Below are 24,303 nucleotides of genomic sequence, written 5' to 3'. Positions count from 1 at the left end.
TGGGGAAGGGGTGGGGCGGAAAGGAAGGGGTAGGGGGGAAAGGGAGGGGCATGGGGGAAAGGGAGGGGGGAGGGGGAGGGGTGGGGAAGGGATAGGGCAGAAAGGAAGGGGTAGGGGGGAAAGGGAGGAGCATGGGGGAAAGGGAGGGGGATGGGGAAGGGGTAGGGTGGAAAGGAAGGGGTAGGGGGGAAAGGAAGGGGCATGGGGGAAAGGGAGGGGGAGGGGAGGGGGGAAGGGAGGGTGGAGGGGGAAGGGAGGGGGAGCGGGAGGGAGGGGGAGGAGGAAGGGGAGGGGAGGGATATAGATGGTTACTGGCAATTGATCACATCCACAAATGATGTAATCCACACAATTTATGTACTTTACATAACGTTACCGTAATAGGAATACATGGCCGTGTAGATGGGAAATACAGTTTGTTTGAAATAAATCACAAATATCAGATGAAAGTGAAAAAAAACCTATGTGGTGTGAATGGCAATGTTCCTCGCTGAAATGTGAAAAAACTGAATTACGTGCGAATGCATAACTGTAAGATTATGGCGGCAAAGTTGGAACATCACGTGATCGCTCTGAGCGAATCAGCGTGCTGCTCTGCGACCAGCTCAGATGCCGTGTATAATGTTCCTCGCTGAAATGCGCTGAGGTAAATATGAATAAAAAATTCGATATATTTTCACTTTTACGTTTTGGCTAACTCGCTCGCGAACCTGACGAAGATCCTGAGCAAGGATCGCTACGTTATGCTAACGCTACGTTAGCTACGCTACGTTCGCTACATTATGGCTAAAAAAATGGATCTAAAGATGAAAGAAAAAAAAACCTATGTGGTGTGAATGGCAATGTTCCTCGCTGAAATGTGAAAAAACTGAATTACGTGCGAACGCATAACTGTGAGATTATGGCGGCAAAGTTGGAACATCACGTGATCGCTCTGAGCAAATCAGCGCGTTGCTCTGCCATTCCGGTCATAATATTCCTCGCTGAAATGCGCTGAGGTAAAAATATGGTTAAAAAAATTATGAAATAAATTTTTAGGTCGACCATGTTCGTACCAGGCTCAATGGCCATGTTTGTGCCAAATATCAAGTTCGTGAGCCTCTCCGTTTAGGAGTCTATCGGTAACATTACACACGCACACACACACACACACACACACACACACACACACACACACACACACACACACACACACACAAACTGTGTTTTATATATGTAGATTTTTCAGAAGAATATCAGGGGCAAAGAGTTCCGACGCTTTTATAGTCTTACCTTCGATCTTCATTGTGTCCTGTTTTTTAGTGCAATGGACGAAGAACAAGGCATACTTAGCCAACTGAAGCTCTCTTGTGACGCCGAAGGAACCTTCTTCTCTTGGTTGACTTATAAGGAAAAGGCTGTGGAGGGATTTCAGATTAAACTCACCGATGCTGAGACTGCGTGGGCTGGAGAAGGTATGACCATTTAGAATTTTGTCTTCGTATGATCGCCGTTACATCCTCACCTTCCTGAACGATTCATTCCTATTTTAGAATCGCTGTATTCCATTCACACTGACTCTTCAATTTGAATCGGTTTTTATTTTTAATACGAGCTTTCCAAAAGATTCTTTTTATTGAAATGTACGAAACTTATTGACATAAAGATTCTTTTGAAACGTTTTATTTGGTCATTCCCCAAAGGGGGATGAGTGGCTATTTTCAATTTGAGTGAAACAGCATCATGTATGGAGGTCTTTTTTTATTTTGGAACTTTCCTACATTATGTGAATTAATGTTTGGATGGGAGAAGCAAGGAACAAAGGTGCTCAGGTGATAAGTCAGCCTGTGTTTTGATAGTTTAGCCAGGAGAGAGTTACTGGAAGAACATGTGCATCTTGGAGTATTTGGGGAGGGTCAGAGAACTGAGAATAGATGGTGGAAAACAGAGAGACCACCGACCTGCCTGTGATGTGAATGCAACAGGCCTTGTGCTTTGTCCTCATTGTGACAGGTTCCAATAATGTTGAGAGCTTTAGATTCCAGATAATCCAAGAGAGACAGATGCGCGATGCTGGGGTACCAGCCCCACAGTGGAGAGCTATGAAGAAAGGCCTTTGCTGACTGTGAGTATAACTGATTTTCCAAGGAAAGACTTGGATCGATGGAGGATGCCCAATCTGTGGTGGCTTTGGAGGCCTGCTTTGCTATGTAGTTGGCCCGGGAGAGGTCACGGCTGATGGTGAGCCCTACAAGTTCACAAGACTTCACCTCTTCCAGTGTCTGACCAGGGAATAGATATGTTGGTTAGTGTGACATTCCTTCCAGAGTGAAATGGTGAGACCTTCCTGGATTGAAAGATGTGTTCCATTTATCACTCCAGAGTTCTAATCATTTCCTGATCAGCAGGGAGTAATGCAGCTGCTGTCTGCCCACCATAGGGGATGCTGCCGACTGCACGAAAATGTGGAGTTGTCTGTAAAAAAGGAAGAGAGGGATCAGGGAAATCATTTATGTAGATGAGGAACAAGACCGTCAGACAGGAAGGCTGCAGTCTCTTACCTCTCTTCAGACCTTGACAAAATCACAAGCTGGTCAAACATGTGTCTACGTCCACCAATGGACTTTTTTAACAATCCTCTTGAAGAAATTCAGGCATTCAAACTCCTGGGTCTCACTATCAGCCATGATCTTTCTTAAGCAAACCACATTTCAAAGTTAACCTCCAAAGCCAGCTGCCGACTGGGCATCCTCCGTCGTAATCCAAAATCTTTCCTTGGCACACCTGAACTCCTATCCACCTACAGGCTTTCATCCACAGCTTGATGGAGTACTGTTCTCCCCTCTGGGATGGCTCCCCTGCCTCACATCTTGCTCAGTGGACGCTGTGGAAACCAAGGCCTTCAAGATTTTTGGAATCTTCAGCAACAAAGCTGAGTCTATGGGCCTATCACTTTGCCACTGCAGACAGGTTGGTGGTCTCTGTCTTCTACTGCCTCCTTTCTGGTCGTGCACCCTCTGCTCTTTTCATGCTTTGTCCTCCCCATGTTTCTGCAGGGATAACATGGTCCACCATCAACCCTCTTCTGGTGAAACTACCTAAATCCAGGATCACTGCTCACCTCCACTCATTCGTTCCTCTTTTTTTCCCCAACTGTGGAACCAACTTCCACATTCTCTTCAATCTCCTTCTTCCCTCTAGGTCTTCAAGACAGCTGTTCAACATGATCTCAGATCTTCCCCAAGCAAAATCCATGATCTTTTCTACCCTCATTAACCCCCACCCCAATCCATTCTCCATCCAAATTTCAAATTTTCCCTCCTTGGAGTTTCCTTCTGTATCCATCTTGTCCACCCCATGCATCCTCTCCTCTGCCCCACATTCCTCCCCACACCCTTTGTTTGTCCAAGTCGCCATCGATCTTGGCCTTCTACTCTACTGTTGGTGTTTCCCCCTTCTCGATACTGTTCCTTTTGTGTGCATCTCTACTGTAGCTTTTGCATTCTGTTATGTCCTGTTCTATTCTGTTCAGTGTACTAACTCTTCCATTTCCCTTGACTATGTAGACAAAAAAAAGACTGGACCCAAAACACTGTCTTGGGGAACTCCATCCTCCGCTGAGAAAGGAAAAGAGAGGGTCGCATTGATGGCAACACGTTCACTGCAAGAGTGGAGGAAGTCAGATGCCACAGGCCGAGAGCAAGCAAAGCAGGATGCCACACTGTGTTGAATGCCCGATACATGTTCAGGGGGACAGTCCTAATTTCTTGTTTGAGATTTAGGGCCTCCAACCATTACTGAGAGATGGCGTCAGGAAGGGCATCCGGCCATAAAAACATTGCCTCAAACAGGGAACCATGATTGTCATGGGGCCCGCAAGGCTAACCCCCGCTTTTGCGGGGAAAATGGCCTCAAAACGATCATTCATTCATTCATTCAACCATTACTGAGAGAGGTGTATCAGCATGTCCAGTGTTGAGTGACTGGGACAGAATCCAAACTAATGGTGAGAGATCAGACTTTATACACAAGAGACTTGTCATCAGCAGCAATGATTGATTCCATGACTGAGGTGGCCAAAGCAGAAGGACAGATGGACAAGCGCTGACAAAGGAGAAGCAAGAACGGCAGGCAGAGCAGGATTTGTGTACAAGAGCGCTGATGCAATCTGGGCGCATTGGCGAAGCAAGGTCAAAACCAGACAGTACTTTCTCTACCTTGTCACTTTGAAGGTTATAAAGTTCAGTTGGTAGGGGGGTAATATGGGGACAGAGTGGGATGGGTTGGGTACACTAAATTTTGGAAGCAAACACTGAGGTTAGACATTCTGCTTTATCTCGGCCAGAGTCTGAAGCACAGCGGTTTGAGGTGACAAACGGGATGGAAGGGGACCACATACCTGAGACTGGTTTGAGAGTTTGACCTTGAGATTTGTGAGATGATGTTTTCTGGCCTGTTGCAAACCTTATGGAATGAATGAAAGTTATCCTCAGTCAGATCTGCTTTTCATGTTGAGAAAACAAGCTGCTTGACCACAACCTCCTCCCAACAGGATTCAGTGTACCAGGGCCTAGAGAATGGATAGGATAGCCATGGGTGGGATGGGATAAACCAGTGCAAGATAAAAAGTAGACTTTTGTGGATGTACTTTGCGGGTCTCACTATTTGCCATGACCTTTCCTGGGAAAACCACCTTTCCAAGCTGGCCTCCAAAGCCAGTCACCGTCTGGGCATCCTCCATCGTGTGAAGTCCTTCCTTGGCACTACTGAGCTTCTTACCACCTGCATAGCTTTCATCCGCAGCTTGATGGAGTACTTCTGTCCCCTCTGGGCTGGTGCACCTGTCTCACACCTAGCCCGGCTTCACGCTGTAGAAACCAAAGCTTTCAGAATCATTGGTATCTCCCCCGATGAAGCTCTGATTCTGAGGGCCTTTCACTCTCTCACCTCAGGCAGGTTGGCGGCCTTTCTGTCTTCTACCGACTCCTCTCCGGCCTAGCTCCTCCAGCTTTCTCTGGGCTCTGTCCCCCAAATATTCCTACAGGTCGCACAAGATTTGCCAGCAACCCTCTTCTGGTTAAACTGCCAAAATCAAGACTCTCTGCTCACCTTCACTCTTTCCTTCCTCTTGTCTCCCACCTCTGGAACAAACCCCCTCACTCTCTTCAATCCCACTCCTCCCTCCAGGTCCACAAGAAATTGGTTGGAAGAACCAAGAAGGGCAGGAGAGTAATAGGAGAGATTGGATGCAAAGGTAGTCTTTAGTATGTCCTGAACGAAGGACATACCGATAGTCGAAATCCGAGTTGGGAAGTTTCCAGAATGCGTCAGACCCATGAAATCACAGCAATGTCATGGCTGCTTTTTGCAGAGTCAGCATCGTACCAGCTAGCATAGTGATTATTGAAATTGTAGCAGGTGAGAAATATAGAGTTGAGATGGATGGTTATGTGTTGATCCATATTAAAGGACCAATCCTTGAGGGTTTGTTCATTGAAAGTCACAGGAACTACATGTGATGAAAAATGATGTGTGGAAATCTGAAACATGCGAGGTCCTGGGATAGCTTATGAAGTCTGCAGCATCCATTTGCAATGGGTCATTCATCAGTGTTAGCTTATCCAGCACCTGACAGCTGGTTGCATCATTCCGGGATGTGTGGTCAACTGGTCATTGAACAATTTCATCATTCCAGGTCGAGGCCACCTGATGCATTGACCCAAAAGTTATAAGGATAGCAATTTAGAATGCGGCTTGTGTACCGCCATCAAATACACCTCGTTTTGGACAATGCAGAGTGCAATTTTTAACAACCATGAGCAAGTGCTTCAGAGGTAACACACATGACTTGTTTATGTCGACTCAGAAGTCGGGCATTGTTGGGAGGGTTAGAGGAGAAGGGCATGGCCTGCACAGTGCTGTCAAGTCACACTTGGTTTTAAACAGTTATGCGTGGACGCAGTGTCTGCAGAGGTGCTACAAGCAGATGCTACCGAGTCAGGACTTGCAGTTGAAGATTACGCCGATGAGCTCCTGACGGCCCTCAGAGGCGACCCGGCGTACGAAGTGGAACTTCAGTCTGCATCGTCGTCCCAGTCTGGTGTGGAGAAGCAGCTGGCCGTTTGCAAACGCCATGAAGATGTGACGGTAATTGCCCTGTTTTTTTTTCCAGCTTTGAGAGTTTGCCATTAAACCTCATAAACATGACATAAGTGAGGCGTACCATGTGTTTACCACCAAAATTTACCCCATATACAGACCCTCTCATTCGCTAGCCACACTGGTCTGCCACAACCCAATTATTTGTTTATGTTGCACGATGGCTTTTAGCGAAAACAGATTCATGCTCACATAAAATGACCCCGAAAGCTGTAGATATAACACTAGAGTGAACTGGACAGCGGCCAATTAGGACCAGATGTGTTAGAAAAAAAATAAAACCCACCAAATGTTCTACCCTGTTGGTCTGAGCCTGAGTTATCCTCGCAAAACACCCCGTCCCCTCCCTCCCAAACCCCCATGAGAACTTAAGTCCTCCTTTCCTATGTCTGACAGTTCGAACTGGGTGTGGTTCCTCTCCATGGTATGGCATCTGCTCCTTCACTCGCCAGACAAATGCTGGCATGCTCCCTCAAGCGGTTGGCGACCATGGATCGTGACCACGCCACCCTATGTGCCGAGAACGAACGCCTGGCCGACGAGAGGCGGACGGCCATCAATCGGTACAGCTATCCGCGAGCCGCTGGCATCTTCACAATTTGCACACCATGGGTAAAGCCTTATTTATCATATTAATGCTCGAGGTGAAGTCTGCACATTTAATGAATAAATTAAATATAACTGGTAGGCACTATTTGGAGCACAAATTCCCGCACTCTCCCAAGTTTATCCATTGTATTGTTACATATCCCTATCCAAGTATCCTATATTTTTGAGTTTACCTTTACAGTCATTCACTGTACGCAAAACGGTGTGATCCCGAACATCGTGTCCCTCATTTCTCCATCCGAGTTGGTATCTCTGTGGCGTAAAGGTGTACGGATGTGTTCGGTTCTATCCGCATGTTTGTCTGTCTGCACATCAAAATCACTCTGAAACAGGTGTTTTGGAGCGCAGTGGAAGCTGAACACATGATCTGGAGATGTCTTCGATGTAGAGTGGTTTATATATGGAATGGACTTCCTGGAATTGCATAGGTACATAGAAACAGTGGGTATAGAGAGGAGTACAGGGACACAGGTGCGGACGGTACGTGGATTGTGATGACATGTGATGCACGTTGTGCTCTGCTGATCGATATTGAGGTGTTACCGTCGTTATAGGTGTGTGTTGTGGCTTGTGAAGCCACAACACACATCTCTTACCAAAATTCCCTCCCCCTCATCCACATTCCCCCCAAAATATATATTTTAATTTATAATTAATTAAACCGTTTGTGTTTGAATGTCGTTTATCTTATAGAGATTTCGATTTTTTTAAATTTCCCGTTTGTGCATTTGTCTTGTGTCATCCAATCATTCTTGATGGCGACAACATCAAGTTCAAAGTTATTCCCAAATCCTGTTTTTTTTTAAAAAGTTGTTCATGACTGTTTGATCAACTCCCTACTGTCTGTTTATTCTTAGTAATTTGGTTTCCTTTCAATGATTCTCTTGATATAAGCAAGTCCAGCAGAAGAGAGTACAGAAAGTCTCCGAAAGCCTCCATTATCGAGCACATTGTCGTCTGTAGCTTAAAGAGACCCCATTTTGCTTTGGAACAATCATTCCTGCCTCACACAACCTGCTCTCCTCACCACCTGTTACTTTCCAGCCATCCTGAGCCAACATGGATTTGATGTGATTAAAAATGCACAAAAACTGCACTTTAATCGAGCAAACTGAGACGGTACTCGTTGTTTTGTTTTCAAAATCGAGGCTCATGGAAGAGTGAGAAGATTGAGGGTAAAATGACAACATGTACTGACTTTGGAGCTACATTTGGAGAAAACAAGCAAGTGTTTGAACAAACAGGAAAAGAGGAAAGAGAGGTGGGGGGGGGGGGGGGGCACACAGTAACCTGCAAGTAAGCGGATTGGGTTGGGTTAATGGGGGTAGAAAAAGGATTGCGGGTATCAATTGGGTATAACATTGTGGGGCACCACCTGCCCTCTCCCTCCCAGCCCTCTCCCTCCCACACTTCTCCCTGCTCTCAAATGTTGTGGTTGTGTGCTTCCCCTTCTCTCCCCATCTTGTCTTCCGCTCCCTCTTTTTGTGTGTTTTGTTTGTCTGGTTGATTTGTTTGTGAAATAAATGTTGGCTCTTTCACGAGCCTCGATTCAGTATACAAAAAAAAAAAAAAAAGTGTATGATCTTCTTCCAGCCTTCGTGTCACATTGGTTTATCTATCTATAATTCCACTAATCTCTGTGTGTGTGTGTGTGTGTGTGTGTGTGTGTGTGTGTGTGTATGCGACCGCTGTTTCTCGACAACTACCGGTCCGATATACTTGAAACTTGCCAGGTATATTGCTGGGGACCCGAGGATGTGCCTTTTCAAGGTTTCATATTAATCGGACAATTACTTACCGAGCTATGTCCAAAAAACGATTCAACCAATCAGAGAGCAGCGAGCTATCGCGTGTGCCGAACGTGGCGAACACACTCTGCCTCGGATGGCACATTTGAGAGCGTATTCATTTATTTCCCGTCGGCAAACTATGTTGGCGCTATGTTGGCATTAAACTATGTTTTAAAACTAATTACAACTAATTTGCGATTCTTTCGCTTTGCGATGCGATTTGCGATTGCGTTAAACTCGCTCGGGCGTTAAACTATGTTTTTAAACTAATTTGCGATTCATTCGCTTTCCTGCGCATTTGTGCACACGATGGCGATTTCTTTACCAAACTCCGCGTCCGCAAGCCGTTAGCTTTGGACCAAACCATTTCATGTAAATAGAGGGGGGGGGGGGGATTGTCACCGTACTCGCAAGCCGTTCGCTTTGGACCAAACCATTTCATGTAAATAGAGGGGGGGGGGGGGGGATTGTCACCGTACTCGCAAGCCGTTCGCTTTGGACCAAACCATTTCATGTAAATAGAGGGGGGGGGATTGTCACCGTACTCGCAAGCCGTTCGCTTTGGACCAAACCATTGCATGTAAATAGAGGGGGGGGGGGGGATATACTTTTAGATATATATATAGTACGGGCATGCCCTAGTCTTATTAGTTTGTTTAGCTGACATGTTGGTGAATCCTTCTGTTAGTCACTAACTCCATATTTTGGGGTTTTTTTTGGCCTTTCTAGCTTGGAGAAATATGTCCAGGCCAAGGAGGAAATGGAGAGAGATCTTTATAGCAAGTTTCATATGCTTCTCAATCAAAAGAAGAAGAAGATCCAAGCACTAAGTGAGAGCCTGCAGAAAGTTGAGGCAGAGAGGTAAGTTAGCTTCACACGGTCATTTATTTTAAATATATAACATGGATTGATATGTTGTTTTGATTTTTCCAAATGCAATACCTGTATTTCCTGAACACCTTCCTTTAAGGGCAAACCTCGACGATGTAGCAAGTGCAGGAGAAGAGGATGCTGAAAGGCCAGAGTATGAGGAAAGTACTGAGGAGGACACACCGCCTCAGTCTCCGCTTGATACTCCATGTCTTAATCCTCCAGAACCAGGTGAGGTGGTGGACAGGTTCTTTTAGATGATCACCTCGAATGGGGAGCTGGACAGCTCGTTTTGTGGTGTCATCACCACCAATTCTTCATTTTGTGTTTGATTCATCGTGAAGTCCAATCTAAATGGAGACTGCATCGTGGTACACGGACGGTGTCACGAGGGGTATTGTATCGTGAAATGTGTTGCAACACAGGCAGGACTTTGAGCTGCCTGTTACATTTGAAATTATATTTACTTGGATGATCCTCTGGAATTTCTTTTTTGCATTACAAAATCTCGAGGTTAATAACACAGTGTGATAGCAGGGGGTAAAAAACAACAACATCTCTAGGTTAATAGCACAGTGTGATAACGGGGTAAAAAACAACAAAATCTATAGGTTAATAGCACAGTGTGATGACAGGGGGTAAAAGAACAACAAAATCTATAGGTTAATAGCACAGTGTGATGACAGGGGGTAAAAAAACAACAAAATCTATAGGTTAATAGCACAGTGTGATAACGGGGTAAAAAACAAAACAAAATCTATAGGTTAATAGCACAGTGTGATAACAGGGGGTAAAAAACAAAACAAAATCTATAGGTTAATAGCACAGTGTGATAACAGGGGGTAAAAAACAAAACAAAATCTATAGGTTAATAGCACAGTGTGATAACAGGGGGTAAAAAACAACAACATCTCTAGGTTAATAGCACAGTGTGATAACGGGGTAAAAAACAACAAAATATATAGGTTAATAACACAGTGTGATAGCAGGGGGTAAAAAACAACAAAATTTCGAGGTTAATAGCACAGTGTGATAACAGGGGGTAAAAAACAAAACAAAATCTATAGGTTAATAGCACAGTGTGATAACAGGGGGTAAAAAACAAAACAAAATCTATAGGTTAATAGCACAGTGTGATAACAGGGGGTAAAAAACAAAACAAAATCTATAGGTTAATAGCACAGTGTGATAACAGGGGGTAAAAAACAACAACATCTCTAGGTTAATAGCACAGTGTGATAACGGGGTAAAAAACAACAAAATATATAGGTTAATAACACAGTGTGATAGCAGGGGGTAAAAAACAACAAAATTTCGAGGTTAATAGCACAGTGTGATAACAGGGGGTAAAAAACAAAACAAAATCTATAGGTTAATAGCACAGTGTGATAACAGGGGGTAAAAAACAAAACAAAATCTATAGGTTAATAGCACAGTGTGATAACAGGGTGTAAAAACAACAACAAAATCTACAGGTTAATAGCACAGTGTGATGACAGGGGGTAAAAGAACAACAAAATCTATAGGTTAATAGCACAGTGTGATGACAGGGGGTAAAAAAACAACAAAATCTATAGGTTAATAGCACAGCGTGATAACAGGGGGTAAAAACAACAACATCTCTAGGTTAATAGCACAGTGTGATAACGGGGTAAAAAACAACAAAATCTATAGGTTAATAGCACAGCGTGATAACAGGGGGTAAAAACAACAAAATCTATAGGTTAATAGCACTGTGATAATAGGGGGTAAAAAACAACAACATCTATAGGTTAATAGCACAGTGTGATAACAGTGGGTAAAAACAACAAAATCTACAGGTTAATAGCACAGTGTGATAATAGGGGGTAAAAAACAACAACATCTATAGGTTAATAGCACAGTGTGATAACAGTGGGTAAAAACAACAAAATCTATAGGTTAATAGCACAGTGTGATAACAGGGGGTAAAAAACAACAAAATCTACAGGTTAATAGCACAGTGTGATAACGGGGTAAAAAACAACAACATCTCTAGGTTAATAGCACAGCGTGATAACAGGGGGTAAAAACAACAACATCTCTAGGTTAATAGCACAGTGTGATAACGGGGTAAAAAAAAACAACATCTCTAGGTTAATAGCACAGTGTGATAACAGGGTAAAAAACAACAAAATCTACAGGTTAATAACACAGTGTGATAGCAGGGGGTAAAAAACAACAACATCTCTAGGTTAATAGCACAGTGTGATAACGGGGTAAAAAACAACAAAATCTATAGGTTAATAGCACAGCGTGATAACAGTGGGTAAAAAACAACAACATCTATAGGTTAATAGCACAGTGTGATAATAGGGGGTAAAAAACAACAACATCTATAGGTTAATAGCACAGTGTGATAACAGTGGGTAAAAACAACAAAATCTATAGGATAAGAGCACAGTGTGATAACAGGGGGTAAAAACAACAAAATCTATAGGTTAATAGCACAGTGTGATAACAGGGGGTAAAAAACAACAAAATCTACAGGTTAATAGCACAGTGTGATAAAAACCACCGTTTAGAGGCCATTTTTAAACGGTGGTTTTTTATCACACTGTGCTATCTATATTATAATAGCCGTAGATGATTCTGTCTGTCTGTCTGTCTATCTGTTGGGTGTCTGTCCGGGGTGTGGCTTACTCGGTTTGCAGAGTAGCTCCACCCATAGCTCCACCCATTCTGGGAGTGGCTATAAACAAATATCCACCATTTTATTAACTCGCATAGCTTTGAGTCCTGTTTTGTAGGCCCGTGGTGTCTTGCTCTCCCCCAGTTTTATTTCAAATCAAATTCGATAAATCATTTCATTTTTCACAGTCGCTAACATAGTTTTAGACTCGGTTGAAAAAAAACGGGAAGAAAATCCGATGAAAGTTGCCGTTTATAGAACGAAATGAATTCTCAAAGGCCTGTAACTTCAAGGCCATTGAGTCTCTCTCACGCCTTTATCTCCAATCTAACTCACCATATGATTTCATTTTTATCGATGGTTTTACTTTTAGACTCGGTGTCAGCAATAATTGAGAACAATCCACACACGCGGGAAAATGCAGAGATATATTTTTTAAAATCGCGTCATGGTGTATCATACACCGCCCAACATGACACCGCCGGCAATGTGTCGATATATATTAAAAATTCGCTTTTGCTTTTCCGTTATGATATATTACTATTTCGTTTGATGATAGTCGTCACAAAAACGTCAACAATGATGCCGACATATATTTCTTCGTTTTTATTTCATTCAACATATTAGCCGGAAGTAAAATATGTTTCAGGAAATTACCGAGAGATATTTCTTCGTTTTTTTTATTAGTTATGTGCGCATACACTTTAAATAGGTTTATTTGAAATCTTTAATTTTCCACAAACATTCCACACACGCGGGAAAATGCAGAGATATATTTTTAAAAATCGCGTCATGGTGTATCATACACCGCCCAACATGACACCGACGGCAATGTGTCGATATCTATTTTAAATTCGATATATCATTTCATTTTTCACAGTCGCTAACATAGTTTTAGACTCGGTTGAAAAAAAACGAGAAGAAAATCCGATGAAAGTTGCCGTTTATAGAACGAAATGAATTCTCAAATGCCTGTAACTTCAAGGCCATTGAGTCTCTCTCACGCCTTTATCTCCAATCTAACTCACCATATGATTTCATTTTTATCGATGGTTTTAGAGTCGGTGTCAGCAATAATTGAGAACATTCCACACACGCGGGAAAATGCAGATATATTTTTTGAAATCGCGTCATGGTGTATCATACACCGCCTAACATGACACCGACGGCAACGTGTCGATACATATTAAAAATTCGATATATCATTTCATTTTTCACAGTCGCTAACATAGTTTTCGACTCGGTTGAAAAAAAACGGGAAGGAAATCCAATGAAAGTTGCCGTTTATAGAACGAAATGAATTCTCAAACGCCTGTAACTTCAACTTCAAGGCCATTGAGTCTCTCTCACGCCTTTATCTCCAATCTAACTCACCATATGATTTCATTTTTATCGATGGTTTTGGACTCGGTGTCAGCAATAATTGAGAACATTCCACACACGCGGGAAAATGCAGAGATATATTTTTAAAAATCGCGTCATGGTGTATCATACACCGCCCAACATGACACCGACGGCAACGTGTCGATATATATTAAAAATTCGCTTTTGCTTTTCCGTTAAGATATATTACTTTTTCGTTTGATGACAGTCGTCACAAAAACGTCAACAATGATGCCGACATATATTTCTTCGTTTTTATTTAATTCAACATTATTAGCCGGAAGTAAAATATGTTTCAGGAAATTACCGAGAGATATTTCTTCGTTTTTTAAAATTAGTTATGTGCGAATACACTTTAAATAGGTTTATTTGAAATCTTTAATTTTCCACAATATAATTTACTTGCCATTTATCATTTGATGATTACGAGACAAATTCCTCTTGAGGATCGTGACAATTCATGCGCTGCGTGGAAACTTCTATTTCCAAAATGAATGAGACGATCGATGAAGAACGCAGACTTGAACAGGATGCAGCAAGAAAACGAATGAGACGGGCGAACGAGTCCATCGACGAACGTCAATGCAAACTTGCGGGGTCACCGTGGGAATCCCACGGGTGACCCCGCTAGTTAACCTGTAGATTTTGTTGTTGTTGTTTTTTTTTATTGTTTTTTTTTAACCCCTGTTAAAAAAAAAAAAAAAATCTACAGGTTAATAGCACAGTGTGATAAAAAACCACCATTTAAAAATGGCCTCTAAACGGTGGTTTTTATCACACTGTGCTATTAACCTGTAGATTTTGTTGTTTTTTTACCCCCTGTTATCACACTGGTGGGCTGGGGGTGAGGAAAGCTGATGGGGAGTGAAGGTCAGGCCTATCCTGGCCAATGCAAACTCCAAACACTCGGCAATTCAAACTCCCCGAGTATAAAAAGAAAATATTCCCCCTCACCCCCAGTGTGATAACAGGGGGTAAAAACAACAAAATCTACAGGTTAATAGCACAGTGTGATAACAGGGGGAAAAACAACAAAATCTATAGGTTAATAGCACAGTGTGATAACAGGGGGTAAAAACAACAAAATCTATAGGTTAATAGCACAGTGTGATAACAGGGGGTAAAAACAACAAAATCTATAGGTTAATAGCACAGTGTGATAACAGGGGGTAAAAAACAACAAAATCTACAGGTTAATAGCACAGTGTGATAACAGGGGGTAAAAACAACAAAATCTATAGGTTAATAGCACAGTGTGATAACAGGGGGTAAAAAACAACAAAATCTACAGGTTAATAGCACAGTGTGATAACAGGGGGTAAAAACAACAAAATCTACAGGTTAATAGCACAGTGTGATAACAGGGGGTAAAAACAACAAAATCTATAGGTTAATAGCACAGTGTGATAACAGGGGGTAAAAAACAACAAAATCTACAGGTTAATAGCACAGTGTGATAACAGGGGATAAAAACAACAAAATCTATAGGTTAATAGCACAGTGTGATAACAGGGGGTAAAAAACAACAAAATCTATAGGTTAATAGCGCAGTGTGATAACAGGGGGTAAAAACAACAACAAAATCTATAGGTTAATCGCACAGTGTGATAACAGGGGGGTAAAAAACAACAAAATCTATAGGTTAATAGCACAGTGTGATAACAGGGGGTAAAAAACAACAAAATCTACAGGTTAATAGCACAGTGTGATAACAGGGGGTAAAAAACAACAAAATCTCTAGGTTAATAGCACAGTGTGATAACAGGGGGTAAAAACAACAACAAAATCTCCAGGTTAATAGCACAGTGTGATGACAGTGGGTAAAAGAACAACAAAATCTATAGGTTAATAGCACAGTGTGATGACAGGGGGTAAAAAAACAACAAAATCTCTAGGTGAATAGCACAGCGTGATAACAGGGGGTAAAAAACAACAAAATTTCGAGGTTAATAGCACAGTGTGATAACAGGGGGTAAAAACAACAAAATCTCGAGGTTAATAGCATAGTGTGATAACAGGGGGTAAAAAACTAAACAAAATCGATAGGTTAATAGCACAGTGTGACAACAGGGGGTAAAAACAACAACAAAATCTACAGGTTAATAGCACAGCGTGATGACAGGGGGTAAAAAAACAACAAAATCTCTAGGTTAATAGCACAGCGTGATAACAGGGGGTAAAAAACAACAAAATTTCGAGGTTAATAGCACAGTGTGACAACAGGGGGTAAAAACAACAACAAAATCTCTAGGTTAATAGCACAGTGTGATAACAGGGGGTAAAAAAAAAAAAATCTATAGGTTAATAGCACAGTGTGATGACAGTGGGTAAAAGAACAACAAAATCTACAGGTTAATAGCACAGTGTGATAACAGGGGGTAAAAAAACAGCAAAATCTATAGGTTAATAGCACAGTATGATAGCAGGGGGTAAAAACAACAAAATCTCTAGGTTAATAGCACAGTGTGATAGCAGGGGGTAAAAACAACAAAATCTATAGGTTAATAGCACAGTGTGATACCAGTGGGTAAATAAAACAACAAAATCTATAGGTTAATAGCACAGTGTGATAACAGAGGGTAAAAAAACAGCAAAATCTATTGGTTAATAGCACAGTGTGATAGCAGGGGGTAAAAAACAAAACAAAATCTATAGGTTAATAGCACAGTGTGATAACAGGGGGTAAAAAAACAACAAAATCTCGAGGTTAATAGCACAGTGTGATAACACGGGGGAAAAAACAGCAAAATCTATAGGTTAATAGCACAGTGTGATAACAGGGGGTAAAAGAACAACAAAATCTATAGGTTAATAGCACAGTGTGATAACAGGGGGTAAAAGAACAACAAAATCTATAGGTTAATAGCACAGTGTGATGACAGTGGGTAAAAGAACAACAAAATATATAGGTCAATAGCACAGTGTGATAACAGGGGGTAAAAACAACAAAATCTATAGGTTAATATAGATTTCACACCCAAAGCAACTAGGTTAATAGCAACAAAGCAACTAGGTTATCCACACCTATAGATTTTGCACAATCCACACAATCCACACCCAAAGCAACTAGGTTAATAGCACAGTGTGATAACAGGGGGTAAAAACAACAAAATCTATAGGTTAATAGCACAGTGTGATAACAGGGGGTAAAAACAACAAAATCTACAGGTTAATAGCACAGTGTGATAACAGGGGGTAAAAACAACAAAATCTATAGGTTAATAGCACAGTGTGATAACAGGGGGTAAAAAAACAACAAAATCTACAGGTTAATAGCACAGTGTGATAACAGGGGGAAAAACAACAAAATCTACAGGTTAATAGCACAGTGTGATAACAGGGGGTAAAAACAACAAAATCTATAGGTTAATAGCACAGTGTGATAACAGGGGGTAAAAAACAACAAAATCTACAGGTTAATAGCACAGTGTGATAACAGGGGGTAAAAACAACAAAATCTATAGGTTAATAGCACAGTGTGATAACAGGGGGTAAAAAACAACAAAATCTATAGGTTAATAGCACAGTGTGATAACAGTGGGTAAAAACAACAAAATCTACAGGTTAATAGCACAGTGTGATAACAGGGGGTAAAAACAACAAAATCTACAGGTTAATAGCACAGTGTGATAACAGGGGGTAAAAAACAACAAAATCTATAGGTTAATAGCACAGTGTGATAACAGGGGGTAAAAACAACAACAAAATCTATAGGTTAATCGCACAGTGTGATAACAGGGGGGTAAAAAACAACAAAATCTATAGGTTAATAGCACAGTGTGATAGCAGGGGGTAAAAAACAACAAAATCTACAGGTTAATAGCACAGTGTGATAACAGGGGGTAAAAAACAACAAAATCTCTAGGTTAATAGCACAGTGTGATAACAGGGGGTAAAAACAACAACAAAATCTCCAGGTTAATAGCACAGTGTGATGACAGTGGGTAAAAGAACAACAAAATCTATAGGTTAATAGCACAGTGTGATGACAGGGGGTAAAAAAACAACAAAATCTCGAGGTGAATAGCACAGCATGATAACAGGGGGTAAAAAACAACAAAATTTCGAGGTTAATAGCACAGTGTGATAACAGGGGGTAAAAACAACAAAATCTCGAGGTTAATAGCACAGTGTGATAACAGGGGGTAAAAACAACAAAATCTCGAGGTTAATAGCATAGTGTGATAACAGGGGGTAAAAAACTAAACAAAATCTATAGGTTAATAGCACAGTGTGACAACAGGGGGTAAAAACAACAAAATCTATAGGTTAATAGCACAGTGTGATAACAGGGGGTAAAAAACAACAAAATTTCGAGGTTAATAGCAGTGTGATAACAGGGGGTAAAAACAACAAAATCTATAGGTTAATAGCACAGTGTGACAACAGGGGGTAAAAACAACAACAAAATCTACAGGTTAATAGCACAGTGTGATAACAGGGGGTAAAAACAACAAAATCTATAGGTTAATAGCACAGCGTGATAACAGGGGGTAAAAAACAACAAAATCTACAGGTTAATAGCACAGTGTGATAACAGGGGGTAAAAAACAACATCTATAGGTTAATAGCACAGTGTTAAAGCAGTGGGTAAAAACAACAAAATCTATAGGTTAAGAGCACAGTGTGATAACAGGGGGTAAAAACAACAAAATCTATAGGTTAATAGCACAGTGTGATAACAGGGGGTAAAAAACAACAAAATCTACAGGTTAATAGCACATTGTGATAAAAACCACCGTTTAGAGGCCATTTTTAAACGGTGGTTTTTTATCACACTGTGCTATTAACCTGTAGATTTTGTTGTTGTTGTTTTTTTTTTTGTTTTTTTTTTACCCCCTGTTAAAAAAAAAAAAAAATCTACAGGTTAATAGCACAGTGTGATAAAAAACCACCGTTTAAAAATGCCTCTAAACGGTGGTTTTTATCACACTGTGCTATTAACCTGTAGATTTTGTTGTTTTTTACCCCCTGTTATCACACTGGTGGGCTGGGGGTGAGGAAAGCTGATGGGGAGTGAAGGTCAGGCCTATCCTGGCCAATGCAAACTCCAAACACTCGGCAATTCAAACTCCCCGAGTATAAAAAGAAAATATTCCCCCTCACCCCCAGTGTGATAACAGGGGGTAAAAACAACAAAATCTACAGGTTAATAGCACAGTGTGATAACAGGGGGAAAAACAACAAAATCTATAGGTTAATAGCACAGTGTGATAACAGGGGGTAAAAACAACAAAATCTATAGGTTAATAGCACAGTGTGATAACAGGGGGTAAAAACAACAAAATCTATAGGTTAATAGCACAGTGTGATAACAGGGGGTAAAAAACAACAAAATCTACAGGTTAATAGCACAGTGTGATAACAGGGGGTAAAAACAACAAAATCTATAGGTTAATAGCACAGTGTGATAACAGGGGGTAAAAAAACAACAAAATCTATAGGTTCATAGCACAGTGTGATAACAGGGGGTAAAAACAACAAAATCTATTGGTTAAGAGCACAGTGTGATAACAGGGGGTAAAAAAAATCAACAAAATATACAGGTTAATAGCACAGTGTGATAACAGGGGGTAAAAAACAACAAAATCTACAGGTTAATAGCACACTGTGATAACAGGGGGTAAAAGAAAACACAATTGATAGGTTCATAGCACAGTGTGATAACAGGGGGTAAAAAACAATAACATCTATAGGTTCATAGCACAGTGTGATAAGGGGGTAAAAAAACAACAAAATCTCTAGGTTAATAGCACAGTGTGATAACGGGGTAAAAACAACAAAATCTACAGGTTAATAGCACAGTGTGATAACAGGGGTAAAAAAACAGCAAAATCTATAGGTTAATAGCATAGTGTGATAACAGGGGGTAAAACACAACAAAATCTACAGGTTAATAGCACAGTGTGATAGCAGGGGGTAAAAAAACAGCAAAATCTATAGGTTAATAGCACAGTGTGATAGCAGGGGGTAAAAAAACAAAACAAAATCTATAGGTTAATAGCATAGTGTGATAACAGGGGGTAAAACACAACAAAATCTATAGGTTAATAGCACATGGTGTGATAGCAGGGGGTAAAAAAACAGCAAAATCTATAGGTTAATAGCACAGTGTGATAACAGGGGGTAGAAGAACAACAAAATCTATAGGTTAATAGCATAGTGTGATAACAGGGGGTAAAAGAACAACAAAATCTATAGGTTAATAGCACAGTGTGATGACAGGGGGTAAAAAAACAACAAAATCTATAGGTTAATAGCACAGCATGATAACGGGGTAAAAACAACAAAATCTCTCGAGGTTAATAGCACAGTGTGATAACAGGGGGTAAAAAAAAAAAAATCTATAGGTTAATAGCACAGTGTGATGACAGTGGGTAAAAACAACAAAATCTCGAGGTTAATAGCACAGTGTGATAACAGGTGGCAAAAAAAACAAAATCTATAGGTTAATAGCAGTGTGATAACAGGGGGTAAAAAACAACAACAAAATCTATAGGTTAATAGCACAGTGTGATAACAGGGGGTAAAAAACAACAAAATCTATATGTTAATAGCACAGTGTGATAACGGGTAAAAAACAGCAAAATCTATAGGTTAACAGCACAGTGTGATAACAGGGGGTAAAAAAAACAACAAAATATGTAGGTTAATAGCACAGTGTGATAACAGGTGGTAAAAAACAACAAAATCTATAGGTTAATAGCACAGTGTGATAACAGGGGGTAAAAACAACAACAAAATCTACAGGTTAATCGCACAGTGTGATAACAGGGGGGTAAAAAACAACAAAATCTCTCGGTTAATAGCACAGTGTGATAACAGGGGGTAAAAACAACAACAAAATCTCCAGGTTAATAGCACAGTGTGATGACAGTGGGTAAAAGATCAACAAAATCTATAGGTTAATAGCACAGTGTGATGACAGGGGGTAAAAAAAAAACAAAATCTCTAGGTTAATAGCACAGTGTGATAACAGGGGGTAAAAACAACAACAAAATCTATAGGTTAATCGCACAGTGTGATAGCAGGGGGTAAAAAACAACAAAATTTCGAGGTTAATAGCACAGTGTGATAACAGGGGGTAAAAACAACAAAATCTCGAGGTTAATAGCATAGTGTGATAACAAGGGGTAAAAAACTAAACAAAATCTATAGGTTAATAGCACAGTGTGACAACAGGGGGTAAAAACAACAACAAAATCTCTAGGTTAATAGCACAGTGTTATAACAGGGGGTAAAAGAACAACAAAATCTACAGGTTAATAGCACAGTGTGATAACAGGGGGTAAAAAAACAGCAAAATCTATAGGTTAATAGCACAGTATGATAGCAGGGGGTAAAAACAACAAAATCTCAAGGTTAATTGCACAGTGTGATAGCAGGGGGTAAAAACAACAAAATCTCTAGGTTAATAGCACAGGGTGATGACAGAGGGTAAAAAAACAGCAAAATCTATAGGTTAATAGCACAGTGTGATAGCAGGGGGTTAAAAAAAAATCTATAGGTTAATAGCACAGTGTGATAACAGGGGGTAAATAAAACAACAAAATCTATAGGTTAATAGCACAGTGTGATAACAGGGGGTAAAAACAACAAAATCTATAGGTTAATAGCACAGTGTGATAACAGGGGGTAAAAAACAACAAAATCTACAGGTTAATAGCACAGTGTGATAACAGGGGGTAAAAACAACAAAATCTATAGGTTAATAGCACAGTGTGATAACAGGGGGTAAAAAACAACAAAATCTACAGGTTAATAGCACAGTGTGATAACAGGGGGTAAAAACAACAAAATCTACAGGTTAATAGCACAGTGTGATAACAGGGGGTAAAAACAACAAAATCTATAGGTTAATAGCACAGTGTGATAACAGGGGGTAAAAAACAACAAAATCTACAGGTTAATAGCACAGTGTGATAACAGGGGATAAAAACAACAAAATCTATAGGTTAATAGCACAGTGTGATAACAGGGGGTAAAAAACAACAAAATCTATAGGTTAATAGTGCAGTGTGATAACAGGGGGTAAAAACAACAACAAAATCTATAGGTTAATCGCACAGTGTGATAACAGGGGGGTAAAAAACAACAAAATCTATAGGTTAATAGCACAGTGTGATAACAGGGGGTAAAAAACAACAAAATCTACAGGTTAATAGCACAGTGTGATAACAGGGGGTAAAAAACAACAAAATCTCTAGGTTAATAGCACAGTGTGATAACAGGGGGTAAAAACAACAACAAAATCTCCAGGTTAATAGCACAGTGTGATGACAGTGGGTAAAAGAACAACAAAATCTATAGGTTAATAGCACAGTGTGATGACAGGGGGTAAAAAAACAACAAAATCTCTAGGTGAATAGCACAGCGTGATAACAGGGGGTAAAAAACAACAAAATTTCGAGGTTAATAGCACAGTGTGATAACAGGGGGTAAAAACAACAAAATCTCGAGGTTAATAGCATAGTGTGATAACAGGGGGTAAAAAACTAAACAAAATCGATAGGTTAATAGCACAGTGTGACAACAGGGGGTAAAAACAACAACAAAATCTACAGGTTAATAGCACAGCGTGATGACAGGGGGTAAAAAAACAACAAAATCTCTAGGTTAATAGCACAGCGTGATAACAGGGGGTAAAAAACAACAAAATTTCGAGGTTAATAGCACAGTGTGACAACAGGGGGTAAAAACAACAACAAAATCTCTAGGTTAATAGCACAGTGTGATAACAGGGGGTAAAAAAAAAAAAATCTATAGGTTAATAGCACAGTGTGATGACAGTGGGTAAAAGAACAACAAAATCTACAGGTTAATAGCACAGTGTGATAACAGGGGGTAAAAAAACAGCAAAATCTATAGGTTAATAGCACAGTATGATAGCAGGGGGTAAAAACAACAAAATCTCTAGGTTAATAGCACAGTGTGATAGCAGGGGGTAAAAACAACAAAATCTATAGGTTAATAGCACAGTGTGATACCAGTGGGTAAATAAAACAACAAAATCTATAGGTTAATAGCACAGTGTGATAACAGAGGGTAAAAAAACAGCAAAATCTATTGGTTAATAGCACAGTGTGATAGCAGGGGGTAAAAAACAAAACAAAATCTATAGGTTAATAGCACAGTGTGATAACAGGGGGTAAAAAAACAACAAAATCTCGAGGTTAATAGCACAGTGTGATAACACGGGGGAAAAAACAGCAAAATCTATAGGTTAATAGCACAGTGTGATAACAGGGGGTAAAAGAACAACAAAATCTATAGGTTAATAGCACAGTGTGATAACAGGGGGTAAAAGAACAACAAAATCTATAGGTTAATAGCACAGTGTGATGACAGTGGGTAAAAGAACAACAAAATATATAGGTCAATAGCACAGTGTGATAACAGGGGGTAAAAACAACAAAATCTATAGGTTAATATAGATTTCACACCCAAAGCAACTAGGTTAATAGCAACAAAGCAACTAGGTTATCCACACCTATAGATTTTGCACAATCCACACAATCCACACCCAAAGCAACTAGGTTAATAGCACAGTGTGATAACAGGGGGTAAAAACAACAAAATCTATAGGTTAATAGCACAGTGTGATAACAGGGGGTAAAAACAACAAAATCTACAGGTTAATAGCACAGTGTGATAACAGGGGGTAAAAACAACAAAATCTATAGGTTAATAGCACAGTGTGATAACAGGGGGTAAAAAAACAACAAAATCTACAGGTTAATAGCACAGTGTGATAACAGGGGGAAAAACAACAAAATCTACAGGTTAATAGCACAGTGTGATAACAGGGGGTAAAAACAACAAAATCTATAGGTTAATAGCACAGTGTGATAACAGGGGGTAAAAAACAACAAAATCTACAGGTTAATAGCACAGTGTGATAACAGGGGGTAAAAACAACAAAATCTATAGGTTAATAGCACAGTGTGATAACAGGGGGTAAAAAACAACAAAATCTATAGGTTAATAGCACAGTGTGATAACAGTGGGTAAAAACAACAAAATCTACAGGTTAATAGCACAGTGTGATAACAGGGGGTAAAAACAACAAAATCTACAGGTTAATAGCACAGTGTGATAACAGGGGGTAAAAAACAACAAAATCTATAGGTTAATAGCACAGTGTGATAACAGGGGGTAAAAACAACAACAAAATCTATAGGTTAATCGCACAGTGTGATAACAGGGGGGTAAAAAACAACAAAATCTATAGGTTAATAGCACAGTGTGATAGCAGGGGGTAAAAAACAACAAAATCTACAGGTTAATAGCACAGTGTGATAACAGGGGGTAAAAAACAACAAAATCTCTAGGTTAATAGCACAGTGTGATAACAGGGGGTAAAAACAACAACAAAATCTCCAGGTTAATAGCACAGTGTGATGACAGTGGGTAAAAGAACAACAAAATCTATAGGTTAATAGCACAGTGTGATGACAGGGGGTAAAAAAACAACAAAATCTCGAGGTGAATAGCACAGCATGATAACAGGGGGTAAAAAACAACAAAATTTCGAGGTTAATAGCACAGTGTGATAACAGGGGGTAAAAACAACAAAATCTCGAGGTTAATAGCACAGTGTGATAACAGGGGGTAAAAACAACAAAATCTCGAGGTTAATAGCATAGTGTGATAACAGGGGGTAAAAAACTAAACAAAATCTATAGGTTAATAGCACAGTGTGACAACAGGGGGTAAAAACAACAAAATCTATAGGTTAATAGCACAGTGTGATAACAGGGGGTAAAAAACAACAAAATTTCGAGGTTAATAGCAGTGTGATAACAGGGGGTAAAAACAACAAAATCTATAGGTTAATAGCACAGTGTGACAACAGGGGGTAAA

General features: G+C 40.1%; 1 protein-coding gene across 12 annotated transcripts in view; it reads left to right on the top strand.

Annotated features, from left to right (window-relative positions):
• The window catches only part of XRCC4 (X-ray repair cross complementing 4), a 105,395-nt gene that overhangs the window by 36,150 nt on the left and 44,942 nt on the right, over positions 1-24,303 (top strand). For 8 of the 12 annotated variants that reach the window (XM_078772517.1, XM_078772518.1, XM_078772516.1 and 5 more), the window contains 5 exons: positions 1,303-1,454; positions 5,942-6,126; positions 6,535-6,701; positions 9,267-9,398; positions 9,508-9,638. In XM_078772517.1, the coding sequence (XP_078628643.1) occupies positions 1,307-1,454; positions 5,942-6,126; positions 6,535-6,701; positions 9,267-9,398; positions 9,508-9,638 (763 nt within the window). In that variant the 5' untranslated portion in view covers positions 1,303-1,306. Of the gene's footprint in view, positions 1-1,302; positions 1,455-5,941; positions 6,127-6,534; positions 6,702-9,266; positions 9,399-9,507; positions 9,644-24,303 lie in introns of all 12 variants that reach the window. The other 4 variants (XM_078772514.1, XM_078772511.1, XM_078772510.1 and 1 more) reach the window with 1 other exon arrangement.

The sequence above is a fragment of the Myxine glutinosa genome, chromosome 2, assembly GCF_964187855.1.
Source record: "Myxine glutinosa chromosome 2, kmMyxGlut1.1, whole genome shotgun sequence".
Lineage (NCBI taxonomy): Eukaryota > Metazoa > Chordata > Myxini > Myxiniformes > Myxinidae > Myxine > Myxine glutinosa.
Note: the sequence above shows the minus strand (reverse complement) of the source record. Positions and strands in the feature narration are given on the sequence as shown.